This window comes from Oncorhynchus keta, unplaced genomic scaffold (genome assembly GCF_023373465.1).
Source record: "Oncorhynchus keta strain PuntledgeMale-10-30-2019 unplaced genomic scaffold, Oket_V2 Un_contig_24684_pilon_pilon, whole genome shotgun sequence".
Taxonomy (NCBI): Eukaryota; Metazoa; Chordata; class Actinopteri; order Salmoniformes; family Salmonidae; genus Oncorhynchus; species Oncorhynchus keta.
Genome location: NW_026284050.1, coordinates 18912 through 43637, shown reverse-complemented (window position 1 = coordinate 43637; position 24726 = coordinate 18912). Strand labels below are relative to the sequence as shown.

Below are 24726 nucleotides of genomic sequence, written 5' to 3'. Positions count from 1 at the left end.
AACATCATCCTACAGATATCATCAGATAAATGTCTTCTCACTATTATAATGATCAACATCATCCTACAGATATCATCAGATAAATGTCTTCTCACTATTATAATGATCAACATCATCCTACAGATATCATCAGATAAATGTCTTCTCACTATTATAATGATCAACATCATCCTACAGATATCAGATAAATGTCTTCTCACTATTATAATGATCAACATCATCCTACAGATATCATCAGATAAATGTCTTCTCACTATTATAATGATCAACATCATCCTACAGATATCACAGATAAATGTCTTCTCACTATTATAATGATCAACATCATCCTACAGATATCATCAGATAAATGTCTTCTCACTATTATAATGATCAACATCATCCTACAGATATCATCAGATAAATGTCTTCTCACTATTATAATGATCAACATCATCCTACAGATATCATCAGATAAATGTCTTCTCACTATTATAATGATCAACATCATCCTACAGATATCATCAGATAAATGTCTTCTCACTATTATAATGATCAACATCATCCTACAGATATCATCAGATAAATGTCTTCTCACTATTATAATGATCAACATCATCCTACAGATATCAGATAAATGTCTTCTCACTATTATAATGATCAACATCATCCTACAGATAGTCAGATAAATGTCTTCTCACTATTATAATGAGAGCCCTGAGTCTGGCCAGACACCATCCTTACTGTAGAGTCTCCTCACAGAGCCCTGAGTCTGGCCAGAACAGAAACACCATCCTTACTGTAGAGTCTCCTCACAGAGCCCTGAGTCTGGCCAGAGACACCATCCTTACTGTAGAGTCTCCTCACAGAGCCCTGAGCCAGAGACACCTCTGTGTGGAGCGTGCAGAGACTAGCACCCTGAGTCTGGCCAGAGACTATTCTGTGACCTCTTTATCTCAGCTAACAACCCTTTCTTGTGATACTACAGTATCAGGATACTAACAAGATACCACTACAGTACTACAGGATACTAACAAGATACCACTACAATACTACAGGATACTAACAAGATACCACTACAATACTACAGGATACTAACAAGATACCACTACAGTACTACAGGATACTAGCACGATACCACTACAATACTACAGGATACCACTACTACAGGATACTAACAAGATACCACTACAATACTACAGGATACTAACAAGACACCACTACAGTACTACAGGATACTAACACAATACCACTACAATATTATAGGATACTAACACGATACCACTACAATACTACAGGATACTAACAAGATACCACTACAGTACTACAGGATACTAACACGATACCACTACAATACTACAGGATACCAAGATACAGTACTACAGGATACCCCACTACAGTACTACAGGATACCCCTACAGTACTACAGGATACTAACAAGATGCCACTACAGCACTACAGGATACTAACAAGATACCACTACAGTACTACAGGATACTAACAAGATACCACTACAATACTACAGGATACTAACAAGATACCACTACAATACTACAGGATACCCCTAACAAGATACTAACTACAATACTACAGGATACTAACAAGATACCACTACAGTACTACAGGATACTAACAAGATACCACTACAGACTACAGGATACTACAATACTACAGGATACCCCTACAGTACTACAGGATACTAACAAGATACCACTACAGCACTACAGGATACTAACAAGATACCACTACAATACTACAGGATACTAACACGATACCACTACAATACTACAGGATACTAACAAGATACCACTACAATACTACAGGATACTAACACGATACCACTACAATACTACAGGATACTAACAAGATACCACTACAGTACTACAGGATACTAACACGATACCACTACAATACTACAGGATACTAACAAGATACCACTACAGCACTACAGGATACTAACAAGATACCACTACAATACTACAGGATACTAACAAGATACCACTACAATACTGCAGGATACCCTAGGATACTAACACGATACCACTACAATACTACAGGATACTAACAAGATACCACTACAATACTACAGGATACTAACACGATACCACTACAATACTACAGGATACTAACAAGATACCACTACAATACTACAGGATACCCCTACAGTACCCCTACAGGGATACTAACAAGATACCACTACAGCACTACAGGATACTAACAAGATACCACTACAGTACTACAGGATACCACTAACACAGATACCACTACAGTACTACAGGATACTAACAAGATACCACTACAATACTACAGGATACCCCTACAGTACTACAGGATACTAACAAGATACCACTACAGTACTACAGGATACTAACAAGATACCACTACAATACTACAGGATACTAACAAGATACCACTACAGTACTACAGGATACTAACACGATACCACTACAATACTACAGGATACTAACAAGATACCACTACAATACTACAGGATACCACTACAATACTAACAGATACCACTACAATACTACAGGATACTAACACATACTACACTACAGATACTAACAAGATACCACTACAGTACTACAGGATACTAACACGATACCACTACAGTACTACAGGATACTAACAAGATACCACTTGACTTTACGTCACAGGTATTTTCTTACAGTACTACGAACTTTGCTGACAGCTACTTTATTGAGGAATGGTTTTAAATCAAATCAAACTTTATTTGTCACAGTGATACCACTACAATAGGTGTAGGACCTGACAGTGAAATACCGAATACAACAGGTGTAGTAGAACAGTGAAATGCCGAATACAACAGGTGTAGTAGACACAGTGAAATGCCGAATACAACAGGTGTAGTAGACCTTACAGTGAAATGCCGAATACAACAGGTGTAGTAGACCTACAGTGAAATGCAGGATACAACAGGTGTAGTAGACCTACAGTGAAATGCCGAATACAACAGGATACCACTACAGTGAAATGCAGGATACAACAGGTGTACCACTACAGTGAAATGCCGAATACAACAGGTGTAGCAGACCTACTAACAGTGAAATACAATACAACAGGTGTAGTAGACAAGAAATGCTGAATACAACAGGTGTAGCAGACCTTACAGTGAAATGCCGAAGTACAACAGGTAGTAGACCTTACAGTGAAATACTACAGAATACAACAGGTGTAGCAGACCTTACAGTGAAATGCCGAATACAACAGGTGTAGTAGACCTTACAGTGAAATGCAGAATACAACAGGTGAAGTAGACCTTACAGTGAAATGCCGAATACAACAGGTGGATAGCAGACCTTACAGTGAAATGCCGAATACAACAGGTGTAGTAGACCTTACAGTGAAATGCAGAATACAACAGGTGTAGTAGACCTCACAGTGAAATACTGAATATAACAGGTGTAGTAGACCTTACAGTGAAATGCCGAATACAACAGGTGTAGTAGACCTTACAGTGAAATGCAGGAATACAACAGGTGTAGTAGACCTTACAGTGAAATGCGGAATACAACAGGTGTAGTAGACCTTACAGTGAAAATGCTGAATACAACAGGTGTAGTAGACCTGACAGTGAAATGCCGAATACAACAGGTGTAGTAGACCTACAGTGAAATGGGAATAAATCAAATGTAAGACTTACAGTGTAATGCTGAATACAACAGGTGTAGTAGACCTCACAGTGAAATGCTGAATACAACAGGTGTAGTAGACCTTACAGTGAAATGCTGAATACAACAGGTGTAGTAGACCTTACAGTGAAATGCTGAATACAACAGGTGTAGTAGACCTTACAGTGAAATGCTGAATACAACAGGTGTAGTAGACCTTACAGTGAAATGCTGAATACAACAGGTGTAGTAGACCTTACAGTGAAATGCGGAATACAACAGGTGTAGTAGACCTTACAGTGAAATGCTGAATACAACAGGTGTAGTAGACCTTACAGTGAAATGCTGAATACAACAGGTGTAGTAGACCTTACAGTGAAATGCTGAATACAACAGGTGTAGTAGACCTTACAGTGAAATGCTGAATACAACAGGTGTAGTAGACCTTACAGTGAAATGCTGAATACAACAGGTGTAGTAGACCTTACAGTGAAATGCTGAATATAACAGGTGTAGTAGACCTCACAGTGAAATGCTGAATACAACAGGTGTAGTAGACCTTACAGTGAAATGCTGAATACAACAGGTGTAGTAGACCTTACAGTGAAATGCTGAATACAACAGGTGTAGTAGACCTTACAGTGAAATGCTGAATACAACAGGTGTAGTAGACCTTACAGTGAAATGCCGAATACAACAGGTGTAGTAGACCTTACAGTGAAATGCCGAATACAACAGGTGTAGTAGACCTTACAGTGAAATGCCGAATACAACAGGTGTAGTAGACCTTACAGTGAAATGCTTACTTACAGGCACTAACCAACAGTGCAAAAAAGGTATTAGGTGAACAAAGAAATAAGTAAAGAAATAAACAACAGTAAAAAGACAGGCTATATACAGTAGCGAGGCTATAAAAGTAGTGAGGCTACATACAGACTTAATGTGACTGAGATACAAGACTGTCTCACCTAGTTACCTTAAGATGAAAATCGCTCTGGATAAGAGCACCTGCTAAATGACTAACATGTAAATGTATATCCCCCACATCGTAGGCTAATTATTTACCTGCCTGCCCAAGTGTGTCTCCTCCAGATCAGAAAACAACGGGACGGTTCTGTTATGTGAAGCCAGACATGTATCGTGACTATCGTCCCAGTAAGCTCTAGTCCCCACTGTGAGCCATGTCTCTCTCGGTCTTAAAGACAGGAAGCACCTACCCACTTCTCAGAACAGCAGGAAGTGGTTATGTTACTTTTACGGAACCATAGGAGTGTCTGTGTTAAGGCTAGAGGTGCTACATCCTTTTAAAAAGACGCATATTGTTGCAGTGAATCTTTTGTTCTAGATCAAGCTCATCATCAGCTGCCTTTACAAGAACTGACATCCGTGTGGAGTCAAGTAACAGCAGATTGAGGAACTAAGTATCTTCTTTGTTTTCTGACAAAAGTTCATCCCAGAAATGCTGCCTCATTGAAAATAAGAATTTCAACCCTGAATCATTGGATTCTCACAAATCCTTGAAATGCCCGCCAAGGTGCCAATACAGGCTCAGGATTTCCAGGTAGGTCATTTCTCTTTGTCCGAATCTACCAAAGCATTTGAACACAGTCAGTCAGTCACCCCTGTGGTAAAGGGGTGTTGTTGTCAGTGGGCTGGATGTGTCAACTCGACTAGTCCCAGGTGGGCAGGAAGTGAAGCTAGCTGTCACCAGGCAGGGCCCCACAAGAACTGTCTGTCCCCCAAACGGCTCCCTATTCCCTTTATAGTGCACTACTTTTGGACCAGGGCCCATAGGAAATACACAGGCTAGGGTGCCATTTCCCATAGGTAACACTAGGCTTCCATCTGGGAAGCTACCTGTGATCAGGACATGCATTCTATCTTCCACATGGTGAACAGCAGCTCAACAGAACCAGCCTCTGATTCACTAGAAATACCATTATTTTTCACATGTTGCAACACCACAACTCTTCATCCACAATACATCTAACATTATGGCCTCCCACAGGTAACGTGATGTCCTCCCATAGGTAACATTATGGCCTTCCATAGGTAACATCCCATAGGTAACATTATGGCATTCCATAGGTAACATCCCATAGGTAACATTATGGCATTCCATAGGTAACATCCCATAGGTAACATTATGGCATTCCATAGGTAACATCCCATAGGTAACATTATGGCCTTCCATAGGTAACATCCCATAGGTAACATTATGGCCTTCCATAGGTAACATTATGGCCTTCCATAGGTAACATCCCATAGGTAACATTATGGCCTTCCATAGGTAACATCCCATAGGTAACATTATGGCCTTCCATAGGTAACATTCCATAGGTAACATTATGGCCTTCCATAGGTAACATCCCATAGGTAACAATATGGCCTTCCATAGGTAACATTATGGCCTTCCATAGGTAACATTATGGCCTTCCATAGGTAACATCATGACCTTCCATAGGTAACATTCCATAGGTAACATTATGGCCTTCCATAGGTAACATCCCATAGGTAACATTATGGCCTTCCATAGGTAACATCCCATAGGTAACATTATGGCCTTCCATAGGTAACATCCCATAGGTAACATTATGTTCCATAGGTAACATTATGACCTTCCATAGGTAACATCCCATAGGTAACATTATGGCCTTCCATAGGTAACATCCCATAGGTAACATTATGGCCTTCCATAGGTAACATCCTCTAGGTAACATTATGGCCTTCCATAGGTAACATTATGACCTTCCATAGGTAACATCCTTCATAGGTAACATTATGGCCTTCCATAGGTAACATCCCATAGGTAACATTATGGCCTTCCATAGGTAACATCCCATAGGTAACATTATGGCCTTCCATAGGTAACATCCCATAGGTAACATTATGGCCTTCCATAGGTAACATTATGACCTTCCATAGGTAACATTCCATAGGTATTTATGACCTTCCATAGGTAACATCCCATAGGTAATTATGACCTTCCATAGGTAACATTATGACCTTCCATAGGTAACATCCCTAGGTAACATTATGGCCTCTCATAGGTAACATATGGCCCATAGGTAACATTATGACCTTCCATAGGTAACATCCCATAGGTAACATTATGGCCTTCCATAGGTAACATCCCATAGGTAACATTATGCAAAGTTGCTTGATGTCAATGGCCTTCTGACAGAGCATGATATCAATGGCTTCTGATAGAGAGAATGATGTCACTTTCTGACATAGAGTAATGTATGGCTTTCTGACATGTGACCCATGATGTCAATGGCCCCATGACAGAGAGAATGATGTGACCTGTCAATGGCTTTCTGAGAGATGTAAATGATGGTAATGATGGCCAGAGGAATGATGTCAAATGGCTTTCTGACAGAGAGAATGATGGTAATGGCTTATGGCCTTCTGATAGAGAGAATGATGTCAATGGCTTTCTGACAGAGGTTGATGTCAATGGCTTTATTTATGAGAGAATGATGAATGGCTTTTTGAGATGTGACCCAAGCTGGAGAGAATGTGAATGGCTTTCTGACAGAGAGAATGATGTCAATGGCTTTCTGACAGAGAGAATGATGTCAATGGCTTTCTGACAGAGAGAATGATGTCAATGGCTTTCTGACAGAGAGAATGATGTCAATGGCTTTCTGACAGAGAGAATGATGTCAATGGCTTTCTGACAGAGAGAATGATGTCAATGGCTTTCTGACAGAGAGAATGATGTCAATGGCTTTCTGACAGAGAGAATGATGTCAATGGCTTTCTGAGAGAGAGAATGATGTCAATGGCTTTCTGAGAGAGAGAATGATGTCAATGGGTTTCTAAAATAATGTCAATGGCTCTCTGACAGAGAGAATGATGTCAATGGCTTTCTGACAGAGAGAATGATGTCAATGGCTTTCTGAGAGAGAGAATGATGTCAATGGCTTTCTGACAGAGAGAATGATGTCAATTGCTTTCTGAGAGAGAATGATGTCAATGGCTTTCTGAGAGAGAATGATGTCAATGGCTTTCTGAGAGAGAGAATGATGTCAATGGCTTTCTGAGAGAGAGAATGATGTCAATGGATTTCTAAAATAATGTCAATAAATAATGCTTTCTGAGAGAGAGAAGGGGTGTTAAAATATATATCAGACAGTGGAAGAGATTCCCCATAGTGCAATACATTTGATCAGAGCCTAAATCCCCCAGCAGGATAAATATATAATGATGAGCCCTCCAACCTCTCTATTGACCCCTAGGGAAGGAGAGACACAGCCTATCCCCCCAGCAGGATAAATATATAATGATGAGCCCTCCAACCTCTCTATTGAACCCTAGGGAAGGAGAGACACAGCCTATCCCCCAGCAGGATAAATATATAATGATGAGCCCTCCAACCTCTCTATTGACCCCCAGGGAAGGAGAGACACAGCCTATCCCCCCAGCAGGATAAATATATAATGATGAGCCCTCCAACCTCTCTATTGACCCCCAGGGAAGGAGAGACACAGCCTATCCCTCCCCCAGCAGGATAAATGTATAATGATGAGCCCTCCAACCTCTCTATTGACCCCCAGGGAAGGAGAGACACAGCCTATCCCCCCCAGCAGGATAAATGTATAATGATGAGCCCTCCAACCTCTCTATTGACCCCCAGGGAAGGAGAGACACAGCCTATCCCCCAGCAGGATAAATGTATAATGATGAGCCCTCCAACCTCTCTATTGACCCCCAGGGAAGGAGAGACACAGCCTATCCCCCCCCCAGCAGGATAAATGTATAATGATGAGCCCTCCAACCTCTCTATTGACCCCCAGGGAAGGAGAGACACAGCCTATCCCCCCCCAGCAGGATAAATGTATAATGATGAGCCCTCCAACCTCTCTATTGACCCCCAGGGAAGGAGAGACACAGCCTATCCCCCAGCAGGATAAATGTATAATGATGAGCCCTCCAACCTCTCTATTGACCCCCAGGGAAGGAGAGACACAGCCTATCCCCCCCAGCAGGATAAATGTATAATGATGAGCCCTCCAACCTCTCTATTGACCCCCAGGGAAGGAGAGACACAGCCTATCCCCCCAGCAGGATAAATGTATAATGATGAGCCCTCCAACCTCTCTATTGACCCCTAGGGAAGGAGAGACACAGCCTATCCCCCCAGCAGGATAAATGTATAATGATGAGCCCTCCAACCTCTCTATTGACCCCCAGGGAAGGAGAGACACAGCCTATCCCCCCCAGCAGGATAAATGTATAATGATGAGCCCTCCAACCTCTCTATTGACCCCCAGGGAAGGAGAGACACAGCATTCTATTACAGCTCCTAATACCACTGTTATAAACATTCTCAAGTCATGCGTCACCACTATAAATAGAACCAAGATGAAATGTTCAGAGAAATGTAATTATATTTAATACCAAGCTATGTTAGGGGTGTTTCAGAGGGCAACCAGTGGTGACATTCTGTAAAGCCTAGTGAATTCAGTCATAAACCCTCAACTGATAGACTTGTGAAGAGTGAAAGAAAAAGGTCAGAGACCCTACAGTGCATTACATTCCTCTGTATTATCCAAGCAGTGCTCACCAGGTATCGCCATCTTCAAGGCATTTCTATAATGATCACCAAACATTTCAGTGAAAAGACAAAGATAAAAGGCATAAAGCTTGCGTTCCTTTTTGTTTTCTCTGTGTAAATGCTGTTGGCGGTCGGTGCACTTGGTGTACCAGGTAAGACGACAGCTATGGTGTACCAGGTAGACGATATTGGTGTACCAGGTAGACGAAGCTTGGTGTACCAGGTAGACGAACAGCTTGGTGTACCAGGTAGACGAATTGGTGTACCAGGTAGACGAAGCTTGGTGTACCAGGTAGACCAGGTCGAAGCTTGGTGTACCAGGTAGACGAAGCTTGGTGTACCAGGTAGACGAAGCTTGGTGTACCAGGTAGACAAAGCTTGGTGTACCAGGTAGACGAAGCTTGGTGTACCAGGTAGACGAAGCTTGGTGTACCAGGTAGACGAAGCTTGGTGTACCAGGTAGACGAAGCTTGGTGTACCAGGTAGACGAAGCTTGGTGTACCAGGTAGACAAAGCTTGGTGTACCAGGTAGACGAAGCTTGGTGTACCAGGTAGACGAAGCTTGGTGTACCAGGTAGACGAAGCTTGGTGTACCAGGTAGGCGAAGCTTGGTGTACCAGGTAACTTGGAAATGTCTGACTTCCAGTACATTCAGGACAACTGGGAACTTGATGACTTCAGTACATTCAAGACAAGCTTGGGAAACTTGGAAATGTCTGACTTCAGTACATTCAAGACAACTGGGAACTTCCAGGGAAATTCTTTTTTTTGAAAGGTCATCCAACTGGGAAACTCTGGCATCTTTCTAGAGCTCAGACTTACCGTCCTGATGTTCACGGGCGTCATCATTTGATCTCATTTCTTCCAGAGTTCCCAGTTGTCTTGAAAGCATCATGACCATCAGATGCATGTACCATCAGTCCAGTAAAACACAATTATCTCAATTTAGGCTCAGCATGTTCTACACCAACTGATGTATTGTTATTAATGCTTAAGTTTCAACGTATAATATGGTCTGAGAGGAACAATATTGGCAGAACAGACATATAGCCAATATATGATGTGATAACGTTTCAGGCCTACTGCACAAACCTCATTCCTACCGAACTGGTTTAATTAGGTTGATGATAACTTTGACCACTGTTCTAAAGGGTCTGAGTCATAGATGTAAAGCTATTATATTAGCTATGATCTGAGAGGGGGAGGCAGAGCACTGGCCCCAGCCTCAGCTCTCATGTTAGGTTGCTGTATACTACTCATCTCATCTACACCAAGTGGGCTGCCAAGTTAGGCTACTGTGGGCTGCCAAGCTACTGTGGGCTGCCAAGTTAGTGGGCTGCCAAGTTAGGCTACACTGGCACACACACTGCACTGCTTTGCTTTATCTTGGCCAGGTTGCAGTTGTAAATGAGAACTTGTTCTCAACTAGCCTACCTGGTTAAATAAAGGTGAAATTAAAAATTAAAAACACACACACACCAAACTCTGGTCAGGTGTGGGCAGCCTGCTCTTCAGATATCACCTCTCGTCCCAACTCCCGTCAGGCCTGACCAGATGTGGTACTCACAAGTAATCCAATCATAGCGGTTTCAGACAGCACTGCTTACCTCAGCAAGCCATTGATCTCCGCAATAGCAGCCAGTGTACGTCCCAAATGTCACCCTACATAGTGCACTACTTTCTACCAGAGACCTGATCAAAAGTAGTGCACTATATAGGGAATAGGGTACCAATGGGCCGTAGACCTACTGCTGGTCACTCTAAATCCCTGCCTCTTTACTATAATGGTTAAGAGCTAGAGAAATCAATACCCTCTGAAGGGAGTGTAAAAGTAAGGAGTGAATAGACTGACACTTTAAGCCATTTTCCTGCTATTACTGCATATCAGTGCTGCATTTTTACCCACACCACCGAGCGAATTACCCTCCTCACCCTCCTCACCCTCCTCACCCCGCTGAGAGACTGATTTAAGTAGTAAAACGTCAACAACAACAACAACAACAACGGCCCACATTTCAGACAGGTGTCCTATCGCTGCCTGCATTTTTATCTTTATTTAACCAAAGTCAAAGAACAAATTCTTATTTTCAATGAAAGCCTAGGAACAGTGGGTTAACTGCCTGTTCAGGGGAGAACGACAGATTTGTACCTTGTCAGCTCGGGGATTTGAACTTGCAACCTTCCGGTTACTAGTCCAACGCTCTAACCACTAGGCCACCCTGCCGCCCCAAATCACCCATAGCGACACAGCAAGTCGCCCGGTAACAGTGGAACCGTTCACAGTCCAGTGAGCACCAGAGCAGATACCCCAGACCGTCTATGTCTGCATGGGGGCATTCTAATTAGATTCTAATGTGGCATATCAGCTCTACATGTTATGTAAGGACGTTGCTGCACATTCCTGACCAGTTATGTATATTAAGGTAACTGGTGATCACTGCATTCATAGAGGAGTTATTGACTGGTAGAATTGCTCCCGTTACCTACGTTACCAACACTTAGATCCCTTCAACCTGACCTTTTCTGTTTCCTGACAATAGACAAACTGTTGGGGCAAAAAGGAGCAGAGCGTAACTGCATGGGTTCATCATATGACTGAGTCACACACACACACACACACACACACACACACACACACACACACACACACACACACACACACCACACACACACACACACACACACCAATCACACACACACACACACACTTACCACAGGCCACACACAGCACTAAGTAAAGTCCTATTGAAAGAAAACCGTGGCAGTAGCACAGATCACCAACATCAAAGCATCACCAAATAGACATTCCACTTTAAACATGAGGAGAATAACTAATACAGAGAGACAGACAGAGGGAGGGAGGGAGGGAGACAGACATAAAGACAGGGACATGGAGAGAGATACAGACAGAGGGAGAGAGGGAGACAGAGGGACATGGAGAGAGAGACAGACAGAGGGAGGGAGGGAGACAGACACTTTAGAGAAGACAGGGACATGGAGAGAGAGACAGACAGAGGGAGGAGAGGACAGAGGGGAGGGAGACATACATTAAGACAGGACATGGAGAGAGAGACAGACAGAGGGAGACAAAAGAGGGAGGGAGACATTTCAGACAGGGACATGGAGAGAGAGACAGACAGAGGGAGGGAGGGAGGGAGACAAAGAGGGACATGAGAGAGAGGAACAGGAGGGAGGACATGAGGGGAGGGAGAGGAGGGAGGGGGAGGACATGAAGACAGGGACATGGAGGAGGGAGGGAGGGAGACATAAAGAGACGGACATGGAGAGAGAGACAGACAGAGGGAGGAGGGAGGGAGAGAGACAGAGACAAGAGAGACAGGACATGGAGCCCGGTAACAGTGGAACCGTTCACAGTCCAGAGAGAGACAAATGAGGGAGGAGACATGAAGACAGACAGGGACATGGAGAGAGAGACAGACATAAGGGAGACATGAAGACAGGACATGGAGAGAGAGACAGACAAGGGGGGAGAGAGACAGACATGAAGACAGACAGGACATGGAGAGAGAGACAGACAAAGAGAGGGAGAAAGGAGACATAAAGACAGGGACATGGAGAGAGAGACAGACAGAGAGGGAGACATGAAGACATGAAGACAGGGACATGGAGAGAGAGACAGACAACAGAGAGGGAGGGAGACATAAAGAGGGACATGGAGAGACAGACACCAAGACAGGGACATGGAGAGAGAGACAGACAGAGGGAGGGAGACATGAAGAGGGGACATAAGAGATACAGACAAAGAGACAGACATGAAGAGAGGGAGGAGACAGATCAGACAAAGAGAGGGGAGGGACAGACATGAAGAGACAGGGACATGGAGAGAGAGACAGACAGAGGAGGGAGGGAGACAGACATGAAGACATAAAGACAGAGACATGGAGAGGAGACAGACAGAGGGAGGGAGACATAAAGAAAAGAGGGACATGGAGAGACAGAGGGAGACATGGACAAAGACAGACATGGAGAGGAGACAGAGGGAGGGAGACATAAAGAGACGGACATGGAGAGAGAGACAGACAGACAGGAGGGAGGAGGGAAGACATAAAGACGGGACATGGAGAGAGAGACAGACAGAGGGAGGGAGGGACATAAAGAGAGGGACATGGAGAGAGAGACAGAGAGAGGGAGGGAGACATAAAGAGACGGACATGGAGAGAGAGACAGACAGACAGAGGGAGGGAGGGAGGGAGGGATACATAAAGAGATGGACATGGAGAGAGAGACAGACAGAGGGAGGGAGGGATACATAAAGAGACGGACATGGAGAGAGAGACAAAGAGGGAGAGAGACAGACATGAAGACAGGGACATGGCGAGAGAGAGACAGACAGAGGGAGGGAGACATAAAGAGAGGGACATGGAGAGAGAGACAAAGAGAGGGAGAGAGACAGACATGAAGACAGGGACATGGAGAGAGAGACAGACAGAGGGAGGGAGGAGACATAAAGAGAGGGACATGGAGAGAGAGACAGACAGAGGGAGGGAGACATGGACAAAGACAGGGACATGGAGAGAGACAGACAGACAGAGGAGGGAGGGAGACATAAAGAGGGAGGAGAGACAGACAGAGAGGGAGGGATACATAAAGAGAGGACATGGACAGACAGAGGGAGAGACAGACAGAGAGGACAGGAGGAGAGACAGACAGAGGGAGGGAGACATAAAGACAGGGACATGGAGAGACAGACAGACAGAGGGAGGAGACAGAAGACATAAAGACAGGGACATGGAGAGAGGACATGAAGAGGGAGGGACATGGAGAGAGAGACAGACAGGACATGGAGAGAGAGACAGACAGAGGAGAGGAGAGGACATAAAGAGAGGAGGAGAGATAGACAAAAAGGGGAGACATGGACATGGACATGGAGAGAGACAGACAGAGGGAGGGAGACATAAAGAGACGGACATGGAGAGAGAGACAAAGAGAGGGAGAGAGACAGACATGAAGACAGGGACATGGAGAGAGAGAGACAGAGGGAGGGAGACATAAAGACAGCCATGGAGGAGAGACAGACAGAGGGAGGGAGACATGGAGAGAGGGACATGACAGACAGAGAGGGAGGGAGGAAGACATAAAGAGACCACTCATGGAGAGACTCACACAGACAGAGGGGGAGGGGACATAAAGAGGGACATGGAGAGAGAGACATAAAAGAAAGAGGAAAATGGAGAGACAGAACAGAGAGAAAAAAAACAGAGAAAACGAGAGAGAGAGATAGAGACATAGAGGAGAAGAGCATTGTAACCTACAGGAGTTCCTGGAGCTGCTCCCTGGAGAGGACATGACTGGTGTCCTGGTGATCGTGACGACCCAGGCCGGCCCAGACCCCGAGCGGAGAGCGAGACCAGACGCTCAGCTATGCCACGGCTACACCACCACTACAGCTAACCCCCCATTCTGCATCGACAGAGTGGTTACACACTACCTCGCTCGGACGGATAACGCTTCTGTGCTGCCAAACACACACCGCGATGCTGTGAGGGAGCACGTGCAGTACTGCCAGGCTGAGGAGACACTGCTGTAGTGGTGAGGAGAGAGGAGGGGAGGGCTGCCTGGGAGTGTACCACTCACTACTCACAAGAGGGGGTGGTCTGCCTGGGAGTGTACCACTCACTACTCACAAGAGGGGGAGAGCTGCCTGGGAGTGTACCACTCACTACTCACAAGAGGGGGAGAGCTGCCTGGGAGCGTACCACTCACTACTCACAAGAGGGGGAGAGCTGCCTGGGTGTGTACCACTCACTACTCACACGAGGGGGAGAGCTGCCTGGGAGTGTACCACTCACTACTCACAAGAGGGGAGGTCTGCCTGGGAGTGTACCACTCACTACTCACAAGAGGGGGAGAGCTGCCTGGGAGCGTACCACTCACTACTCACAAGAGGGGGAGAGCTGCCTGGGTGTGTACCACTCACTACTCACAAGAGGGGGAGAGCTGCCTGGGAGTGTACCACTCACTACTCACAAGAGGGGGAGGTCTGCCTGGGAGTGTACCACTCACTACTCACAAGAGGGCGGAGCTGCCTGGGAGTGTACCACTCACTACTCACAAGAGGGGAGGCTGCCTGGGTTTGTACCACTCACTACTCACAAGAGGGGAGCTGCCTGGGAGTGTACCACTCACTACTCACAAGAGGGGAGGCTGCCTGGGAGTGTACCACTCACTACTCACAAGAGGGGAGAGCTGCCTGGGAGTGTACCACTCACTACTCACAAGAGGGAGGCTGCCTGGGAGTGTACCACTCACTACTCACAAGAGGGGAGGCTGCCTGGGAGTGTACCACTCACTACTCACAAGAGGGGAGGCTGCCTGGGAGTGTACCACTCACTACTCACAAGAGGGGAGGCTGCCTGGGAGTGTACCACTCACTACTCACAAGAGGGGAGGGCTGCCTGGGAGTGTACCACTCACAAGAGGGAGGGCTGCCTGGGAGTGTACCACTCACAAGAGGGGAGGGCTGCCTGGGAGTGTACCACTCACTACTCACAAGAGGGGGAGGGCTGCCTGGGAGTGTACCACTCACTACTCACAAGAGGGGGGAGGGGAGGGCTGCCTGGGAGTGTACCACTCACTACTCACAAGAGGAGGGCTGCCTGGGAGTGTACCACTCACTACTCACAAGAGGGGAGGTGCCTGGGAGTGTACCACTCACTAAGAGGGGGGGGCTGCCTGGGAGTGTACCACTCACAAGAGGGGAGGTGCCTAATGTACCACTCACAAGAGGGGAGGGCTGCCTGGGAGTGTACCACTCACTGCCTGGGAAAGTTCATCAAATGGGGAGGGCTGCCTGGGAGTGTACCACTCAACAAAGAGTGGGAGGGCTGCCTGGGTGTGACTGCAACAACCTGCCACTACCACTCACAAGAGGGGAGGGTGCCTGGGAGTGTACCACTCCCACAAGAGGGGCCACCTTTTGTTGTGTACCACCATTACTCAAAGTTGCCTGGGATGTGTACCACTCATTACTCACTCACCACTTTAACAAGAGCTGCCTTTGTGAAGTGTACCACTCACTACTTGACAAGAGGGGAGGCTGCCTGGGAGTGTACCACTCACTACTCACAAAGGGGATTCTGCCTGGGGAGTGTACCACTCACTTCTCACAAGAGGGGGCTGCCTTAGTGTACCAACACTCATTCATAACAGGGGGAGGGCTGCCTGGGATGTACCACTCATTTTTGCAAATTTGCCTTGTACCAAACTCAAAAATTCAAAACGGTTAAACAATATATCTTTGCCCCCACTCCAAATTAGCTGCCTGGGACAATACCACTTTAATGACAAGGTTCAGAAACATGAGAGAAAGAAAATTGCCTGGGAGTGTACCAAATTTGCTTTAAAACACAAAATGCCTGGGAGTGTCCACTCACAAGAGGGTATGCCTGGGAGTGTCCACCACAAGAGGGGGAGGGCTGCCTGTTTGTACCACTCACAAGAACTGGGAGTGTACCACTTTTTCACAAGAGGAGGGTTCAGCTTCCTGGGAGTGTACTTTACTGCATTACTCACAAGAGGCTGTGGGAACAATGTGTTATCACCAGGGGTTGTGCCCCATACCAATTTTAGACAAGAGGTAGGCACTGCCTGGGAGTGTACCAAACTCACAAAGGGCTTTATGGTGTATACTCTGACAAGAGATTTCTCCTGTGTGAAAATGTTTTCAACCACTGAGCCACCTGGGAGTGTACACTCCTGCATTGAGGGTTAGGGCTGCCTGGGTTACCATGTATTACTCTTTCCATGCTTTGCCTAAAGTGTACCATGTAAATACTAGGGGTTCTTGCTTGATGTCACAAAGGGCATGGGAGTTACCACTCATTACTAAAGGGCTGCCTGGGACACCACTTACTCACAGATTAGTACCTGGGAGTGTTCTTCAATACTGAAGAAACTGCTGAGCACTACTGTCACAGGAGGGGGCTGCATATCATTCTGCTATTGATTGGGGGATTGCCTGGGGTGTAGCCACTAACTACCCTAGGCAGGAGGGGCTTCTAATAAAAGACTATAGTAAACTCAAATCATTAAATGTATGGTACATAGCTCTTCCAAGTTGAAGTTACAAAACTGCGGTCAAGACACTCTTTTTGCTGAAGATCAAATGTCTTGACCTGTTAAGGATATTGATTGAGATTGATCTCTATAGAGACTACTGTGGAGGAGGGATTGACACACCTACTGCATTAGAAATTCAAAGCACCAAGCTAGATGAGTTTCTATAAAAGAACCACAAAACTCTGCGGTCAGGACGCGGTCACACCCGTTCCGTCTGCGGTCACACCCGTTCCGTCTGCGGTCAAGACACGGTCACACCCGTTCCGTCTGCGGTCAAGACACGGTCACACCCGTTCCGTCTGCGGTCAAGACACGGTCACACCCGTTCCTTCTGCGGTCAAGACACGGTCACACCCGTTCCTTCTGCGGTCAAGACACGGTCACACCCGTTCCTTCTGCGGTCAAGACACGGTCACGCCCGTTCCGTCTGCGGTTAAGATACAACCCTGTTCAGTTTAATCTCAAGACACGGTCACGCAGTTCCTCTGCTTCTACTAGAAAGGCTCTGTCTGCGGTCAAGACACGGTCACGCCCGTTCCGTCTGCGGTCAAGAACACCCCGTTCCGTCTGCGGTCAAGACACGGTCACGCCCGTTCCGTCTGCGGTCAAGACACGGTCACACCCGTCTGCGGTCAAGACACGGTCACCCGTCTGCGGTCAAGACACGGTCACACCCGTTCCTTCTGCGGTCTAGACACGGTCACACCCGTTCCTTCTGCGGTCAAGACACGGTCACGCCCGTTCCTTCTGGGTCAAGACACGGTCACGTCCCGTTCAGTCTGAAGATACAAGCCTTTAGTTTAATCTCACATTAAAGCAGCTCTCTCTCTCTTTCTACTAGAAAGGCTCTGCTCCTGCAGTACTGAACAACACCACACTGCTTCAAGGTAGCATCCCAAATGCCACCCTATTGACCAGGGCCCAGGCCAAAAATAGTGCATTATATAGGGTATTGGGTGCCATTTGGGATACAGACACTGCTTAAATTCTGACTAAACTAATCTAAAAGTGTAGAGGACATATAAAATATAAATCTCTGAAAAGAGATGCAATTTATGTCTCAGCTCGCTTAGGTCTCAGCTCCCTTAGGTCTCAGCTCCCTTAGGTCTCAGCTCCCTTAGGTCTCAGCTCCCTTAGGTCTCAGCTCCCTTAGGTCTCAGCTCCCTTAGGTCTCAGCTCCCTTAGGTCTCAGCTCCCTTAGGTCTCAGCTCGCTGGAGGGGACAAACGACTATCTAATTCCTTTCTTTCTTTAACTCCTTATTGTGACATCATCTCTGTGGTGTATCTAATGTTCTAGATCCCTCCGGCTAAAAATATCAAGATGGTGGGGTGTTCTAAGCAGTTCCCATCCTGGCTACAACAGGAAATTAACGTCATGCATAATGAGGCGAGGAGAATTTCAAGGAAATGTACCTCCCTAAAGCTAAAATCTGGTGTCTTACTGCTATTCTGGCCCATTCAGTTTCATTTATATGTTTTAATACGAAATAAAAGCCACAAATATAAATAATCAAAGCCACGTATGAATATTAACGATACAAAAAGAATGTGTATTCTACCACGTAACATTTCCAGATGAGAATATCCATGGACAATAACATTTCACAGAGAACAGCCTACCTGTTTAAAAGACCACAACAGACACACTCATTGATTCCCTTCCATTATTCATATCCTGAGAACGCAACTCTGCATAGCAACATGCAAATCGCTATTTTCTTTTTTAGTACCACACACACACTAGTAAAGTGGTTATTGAATGGCTCATGAATGATTCATTATAGACACTGGACAGGACTAAGCTTCTAGCGTCAAACTCTTTTCTGGACACATCACTGTCAGGCAGACCTTTACAGTCAGGTTGATCCACCTCTCCCCCCCCCCCCCCCCCCACTCCTCCCCTCCCACATCATCTCTCCTCCCCTCCTCCTCCCCTCCCACATCATCTCTCCTCCCCTCCTCCCCTCCCACATCCCCCCTCCCTCCTCCTCCCCCTCCCACATCATCTCCCCCCCTCCCCCACATCATCTCTCCTCCCCCACCTCCTCCCCTCCTCCTCCCCTCCCACATCATCTCTCCTCCCCCTCATCCCCCACTCCTCCCCTCCCACATCATCTCTCCTCCCTCCTCCTCCCTCCCACATCATCTCTCCTCCCCTCCCTGACTCTCAAATCATCATCATCTCCCTCCCCTCCCCCCCACTCCTCCCCTCCCACATCATCTCTCCTCCCCTCCTCCTCCCCTCCCACATCATCTCTCCTCCCCTCCTCCTCCCCTCCCACATCATCTCTCCTCCCCTCCTCCTCCCACATCATCTCTCCTCCCCTCCTCCTCCCCTCCCACATCATCTCTCCTCCCCTCCTCCTCCCCTCCCACATCATCTCTCCTCCCCTCCCTGACTCTCACTGTGTCTGCGTTCCAAATTACACTCTATTCCCTATTTAGTGCACGACCAGGACCTCTGGTCAAAAGCAGTGCACTATATAGAGAACAGGGTGTCCTTTGGGATTCAGCCTGGGAGCCAGTAAACTGCCTCCAACAAGGGAATCTCATCATGTTCACTTCGATAACGTCACAACTAGCTATTCTGTGAGAATACTGTGTATATAGCTGTGAAACATATTTTATTCCCTATAGCTGTGAAATCATATTTTAAACTAATGAGCCCATCAAACTAATGAGCGTGCACATCAAACTAATGGCGTGCACATCAAACTAATGAGCGTCACATCAAACTAAACGTGCACATCAAACTCAAAACTAATGCACATCAAATATGTTGAGATGTTGAGCAAAACCACAGTCGTGATGATGTTCTCTTTCAGGCCTGTCTGCCAGACAGCGTCTCAGTACAGGAAGATTGTCACACACACACACACGCCTGTCACACACACACACACGCCTGTCACACACACACACGCCTGTCACACACACACACGCCTGTCACACACACACAAAACTGCTAGAAATAGTGAGTTCTGTATTGAATTGATCTGCATCCCATTCAGCGAGAGTGACAGGCCCTTTAGTGGAGATCCATCATATTATGATCCGGTAAAAAGGAGGTGATTCTATTGGAGGAGAAGTAACGTTGTAATGTCACACTGTTCATTCTATTGGAGGTGATGTAACGTTGTAATGTCACACTGTTCATTCTATTGGAGGTGATGTAATGTCACACTGTTCATTCTATTGGAGGTGATGTAACGTTGTAATGTCACACTGTTCATTCTATTGGAGGTGATGTAATGTCACACTGTTCATTCTATTGGAGGAGAAGTAACGTTGTAATGTCACACTGTTCATTCTATTGGAGGTGATGTAACGTTGTAATGTCACACTGTTCATTCTATTGGAGGTGATGTAATGTCACACTGTTCATTCTATTGGAGGTGATGTAACGTTGTAATGTCACACTGTTCATTCTATTAGAGGTGATGTAATGTCACACTGTTCATTCTATTGGAGGAGAAGTAACGTTGTAATGTCACACTGTTCATTCTATTGGAGGTGATGTAACGTTGTAATGTCACACTGTTCATTCTATTGGAGGTGATGTAACGTTGTAATGTCACACTGTTCATTCTATTGGAGGTGATGTAACGTTGTAATGTCACACTGTTCATTCTATTGGAGGTGATGTAACGTTGTAATGTCACACTGTTCATTCTATTGGAGGTGATGTAACGTTGTAATGTCACACTGTTCATTCTATTGGAGGTGATGTAACGTTGTAATGTCACACTGTTCATTCTATTGGAGGTGATGTAGCGTTGTAATGTCACACTGTTCATTCTATTGGAGGTGATGTAACGTTGTAATGTCACACTGTTCATTCTATTAGAGGTGATGTAACGTTGTAATGTCACACTGTTCATTCTATTGGAGGTGATGTAACGTTGTAATGTCACACTGTTCATTCTATTGGAGGTGATGTAATGTCACACTGTTCATTCTATTGGAGGTGATGTAACGTTGTAATGTCACACTGTTCTTTCTATTGGAGGTGATGTAACGTTGTAATGTCACACTGTTCATTCTATTGGAGGTGATGTAACGTTGTAATGTCACACTGTTCATTCTATTGGAGGTGATGTAACGTTGTAATGTCACACTGTTCATTCTATTGGAGGTGATGTAACGTTGTAATGTCACACTATTCATTATATTGGAGGTGATGTAATGTCACACTGTTCATTCTATTGGAGGTGATGTAGCGTTGTAATGTCACACTGTTCATTCTATTGGAGGTGATGTAACGTTGTAATGTCACACTGTTCATTCTATTGGAGGTGATGTAACGTTGTAATGTCACACTGTTCATTCTATTGGAGGTGATGTAACATTGTAATGTCACACTGTTCATTCTATTGGAGGTGATGTAACGTTGTAATGTCACACTATTCATTATATTGGAGGTGATGTAATGTCACACTGTTCATTCTATTGGAGGTGATGTAACGTTGTAATGTCACACTGTTCATTCTATTGGAGGTGATGTAACGTTGTAATGTCACACTGTTCGTTCTATTGGAGGTGATGTAATGTCACACTGTTCATTCTATTGGAGGTGATGTAACGTTGTAATGTCACACTGTTCATTCTATTGGAGGTGATGTAACGTTGTAATGTCACACTGTTCATTCTATTGGAGGTGATGTAATGTCACACTGTTCATTCTATTGGAGGTGATGTAACGTTGTAATGTCACACTGTTCATTCTATTGGAGGTGATGTAACGTTGTAATGTCACACTGTTCATTCTATTGGAGGTGATGTAACGTTGTAATGTCACACTGTTCATTCTATTGGAGGTGATGTAACGTTGTAATGTCACACTGTTCATTCTATTGGAGGTGATGTAGCGTTGTAATGTAGCATGAAGATCCATACCAGAACCAGGATATTCCTGCTGAGAGGTCATTATGACGGAGAGGTCAATGTGACACAGCTTGTGACAATACTCTTAGAGGGGATCTTACTGACTGTACATGAGAATAATGTTCTGTTTAGAGGGGATCTTTCTGACTGTACAGAATACTGTTCTGTTTAGAGGACATCTTACTGACTGTACAGAATACTGTTCTGTTTAGAGGACATCTTACTGACTGTACATGAGAATACTGTTCTGTTTAGAGGACATCTTATTGACTGTACATGAGAATAATGTTCTGTTTAGAGGACATCTTACTGACTGTACAGAATAATGTTCTGTTTAGAGGACATCTTACTGACTGTACAGAATACTGTTCTGTTTAGAGGACATCTTACTGACTGTACAGAATACTGTTCTGTTTAGAGGACATCTTACTGACTGTACAGAATACTGTTCTGTTTAGAGGACATCTTATTGACTGTACATGAGAATAATGTTCTGTTTAGAGGACATCTTACTGACTGTACAGAATAATGTTCTGTTTAGAGGACATCTTACTGACTGTACAGAATACTGTTCTGTTTAGAGGACATCTTACTGACTGTACAGAATAATGTTCTGTTTAGAGGACATCTTACTGACTGTACAGAATACTGTTCTGTTTAGAGGACATCTTACTGACTATACAGAATACTGTTCTGTTTAGAGGACATCTTACTGACTGTACAGAATACTGTTCTGTTTAGAGGGGATCTTACTGACTGTACATGAGAATACTGTTCTGTTTAGAGGGGATCTTACTGACTGTACATGAGAATAATGTTCTGTTTAGAGGACATCTTACTGACTGTACAGAATAATGTTCTGTTTAGAGGACATCTTACTGACTGTACAGAATACTGTTCTGTTTAGAGGACATCTTACTGACTGTACAGAATACTGTTCTGTTTAGAGGACATCTTACTGACTGTACATGAGAATAATGTTCTGTTTAGAGGGGATCTTACTGACTGTACAGAATACTGTTCTGTTTAGAGGACATCTTACTGACTATACAGAATACTGTTCTGTTTAGAGGACATCTTACTGACTGTACAGAATACTGTTCTGTTTAGAGGACATCTTACTGACTGTACAGAATACTGTTCTGTTTAGAGGACATCTTACTGACTGTACAGAATACTGTTCTGTTTAGAGGACATCTTACTGACTATACAGAATACTGTTCTGTTTAGAGGACATCTTACTGACTGTACATGAGAATAATGTTCTGTTTAGATGGGTTCTGTTTAGATGGGTTCTGTTTATCTTACTGACTGTACATGAGAATAATGTTCTGTTTAGAGGACATCTTACTGACTGTACATGAGAATAATGTTCTGTTTAGAGGGACTGTATCTTACTGACTGTACAGAATACTGTTCTGTTTAGAGGACATCTTACTGACTGTACATGAGAATAATGTTCTGTTTAGAGGACATCTTACTGACTGTTCTGTTTACATGACTGAATAATGTTCTGTTTAGAGGGATCTTACTGACTGTACAGGTTCTGTTTAGATCTTACTGACTGTACAGAATTGTTCTGTTTAGGACATCTTACTGACTGTACATGAGAATAATGTTCTGTTTAGAGGGTTCTGTTCTGTTTAGAGGGTTACATGTTCTGTTTAGAGGGTTCTGTGTAGAGGGGTGCTTACCTTTGAGAGACTCCAGCTCTTTCCTGTGAAAGACAATAGGAACAACAGTTAGAAGCAGTCTTTTCACACGTGTCCCTGTCACGCTCTGTGCCAGAGTCTTTACTGCCTGTTATGAAGACAAACTGCAGGAACAGACATAACAGGAAGACATAACAGTAACATGCTTTTCATTTAACAACAACTGCAAAGTGCTGCTACAGTGAGTCCATCATTGAGTGAAAACTACATGATGCTCATTCTAAAGCTTCATTCAGATACAGCAGAGTTCAGCTCCTCTTTCGAGTCTATACCCTCAGATGAACAATAACCTCCCATCAGCTCCTCTCTCTAGTCTCTTACCCTCAGATGAACAATAACCTCCCATCAGCTCCTCTCTCAAGTCTATAGATGAACCCTGACTATCAGATGACAATAACCTCCCATCAGCTCCTCTCTCTCTCTAGTCTATACCCTCAGATGAACAATAACCTCCCATCAGCTCCTCTCTCTCTCTAGTCTATACCCTCAGATGAACAATAACCTCCCATCAGCTCCTCTCTCTCTCTAGTCTATACCCTCAGATGAACAATAACCTCCCATCAGCTCCTCTCTCTCTCTAGTCTATACCCTCAGATGAACAATAACCTCCCATCAGCTCCTCTCTCTCTCTAGTCTATACCCTCAGATGAACAATAACCTCCCATCAGCTCCTCTCTCTAGTCTCCCTCAGTCAATCTACCCTCAGACCCTGATGACAATAACCTCCCATCAGCTCCTCTCTCTAGTCTATACCCTCAGATGAACAATAACCTCCCATCAGCTCCTCTCTCTCTAGTCTCTACCCTCAGATGAACAATAACCTCCCATCAGCTCCTCTCTCTCTAGTCTCTACCCTCAGATGAACAATAACCTCCCATC

General features: G+C 44.9%; 1 protein-coding gene and 2 long non-coding RNA genes across 7 annotated transcripts in view; 2 read left to right on the top strand and 1 right to left on the bottom strand.

Annotated features, from left to right (window-relative positions):
- The window catches only part of LOC127922136 (dysbindin-A-like), a 49987-nt gene that overhangs the window by 7591 nt on the left and 17670 nt on the right, over positions 1–24726 (bottom strand). The window contains exon 7 of the mRNA XM_052505848.1: positions 23830–23852. Coding sequence (XP_052361808.1) covers positions 23830–23852 — 23 coding nt within the window. The remainder of the gene's footprint in view (positions 1–23829; positions 23853–24726) is intronic.
- LOC127922139 (uncharacterized) lies at positions 5744–6711 on the top strand. Of its 4 annotated transcripts, none has more exons than XR_008110456.1 (3): positions 5744–5843; positions 6217–6310; positions 6680–6711. It is a non-coding gene; the product is annotated as an uncharacterized LOC127922139 (long non-coding RNA). The 4 variants fall into 4 exon arrangements; XR_008110457.1 differs by lacking the exon at positions 6680–6711 and adding an exon at positions 6605–6636; XR_008110458.1 differs by lacking the exon at positions 6680–6711 and adding an exon at positions 6515–6539.
- Positions 20498–21569, top strand: LOC127922138 (uncharacterized). 2 transcript variants are annotated; one of them, XR_008110454.1, is made up of 3 exons: positions 20498–20646; positions 21261–21462; positions 21505–21569. It is a non-coding gene; the product is annotated as an uncharacterized LOC127922138 (long non-coding RNA). The 2 variants fall into 2 exon arrangements; XR_008110455.1 differs by lacking the exon at positions 20498–20646 and adding an exon at positions 20998–21218.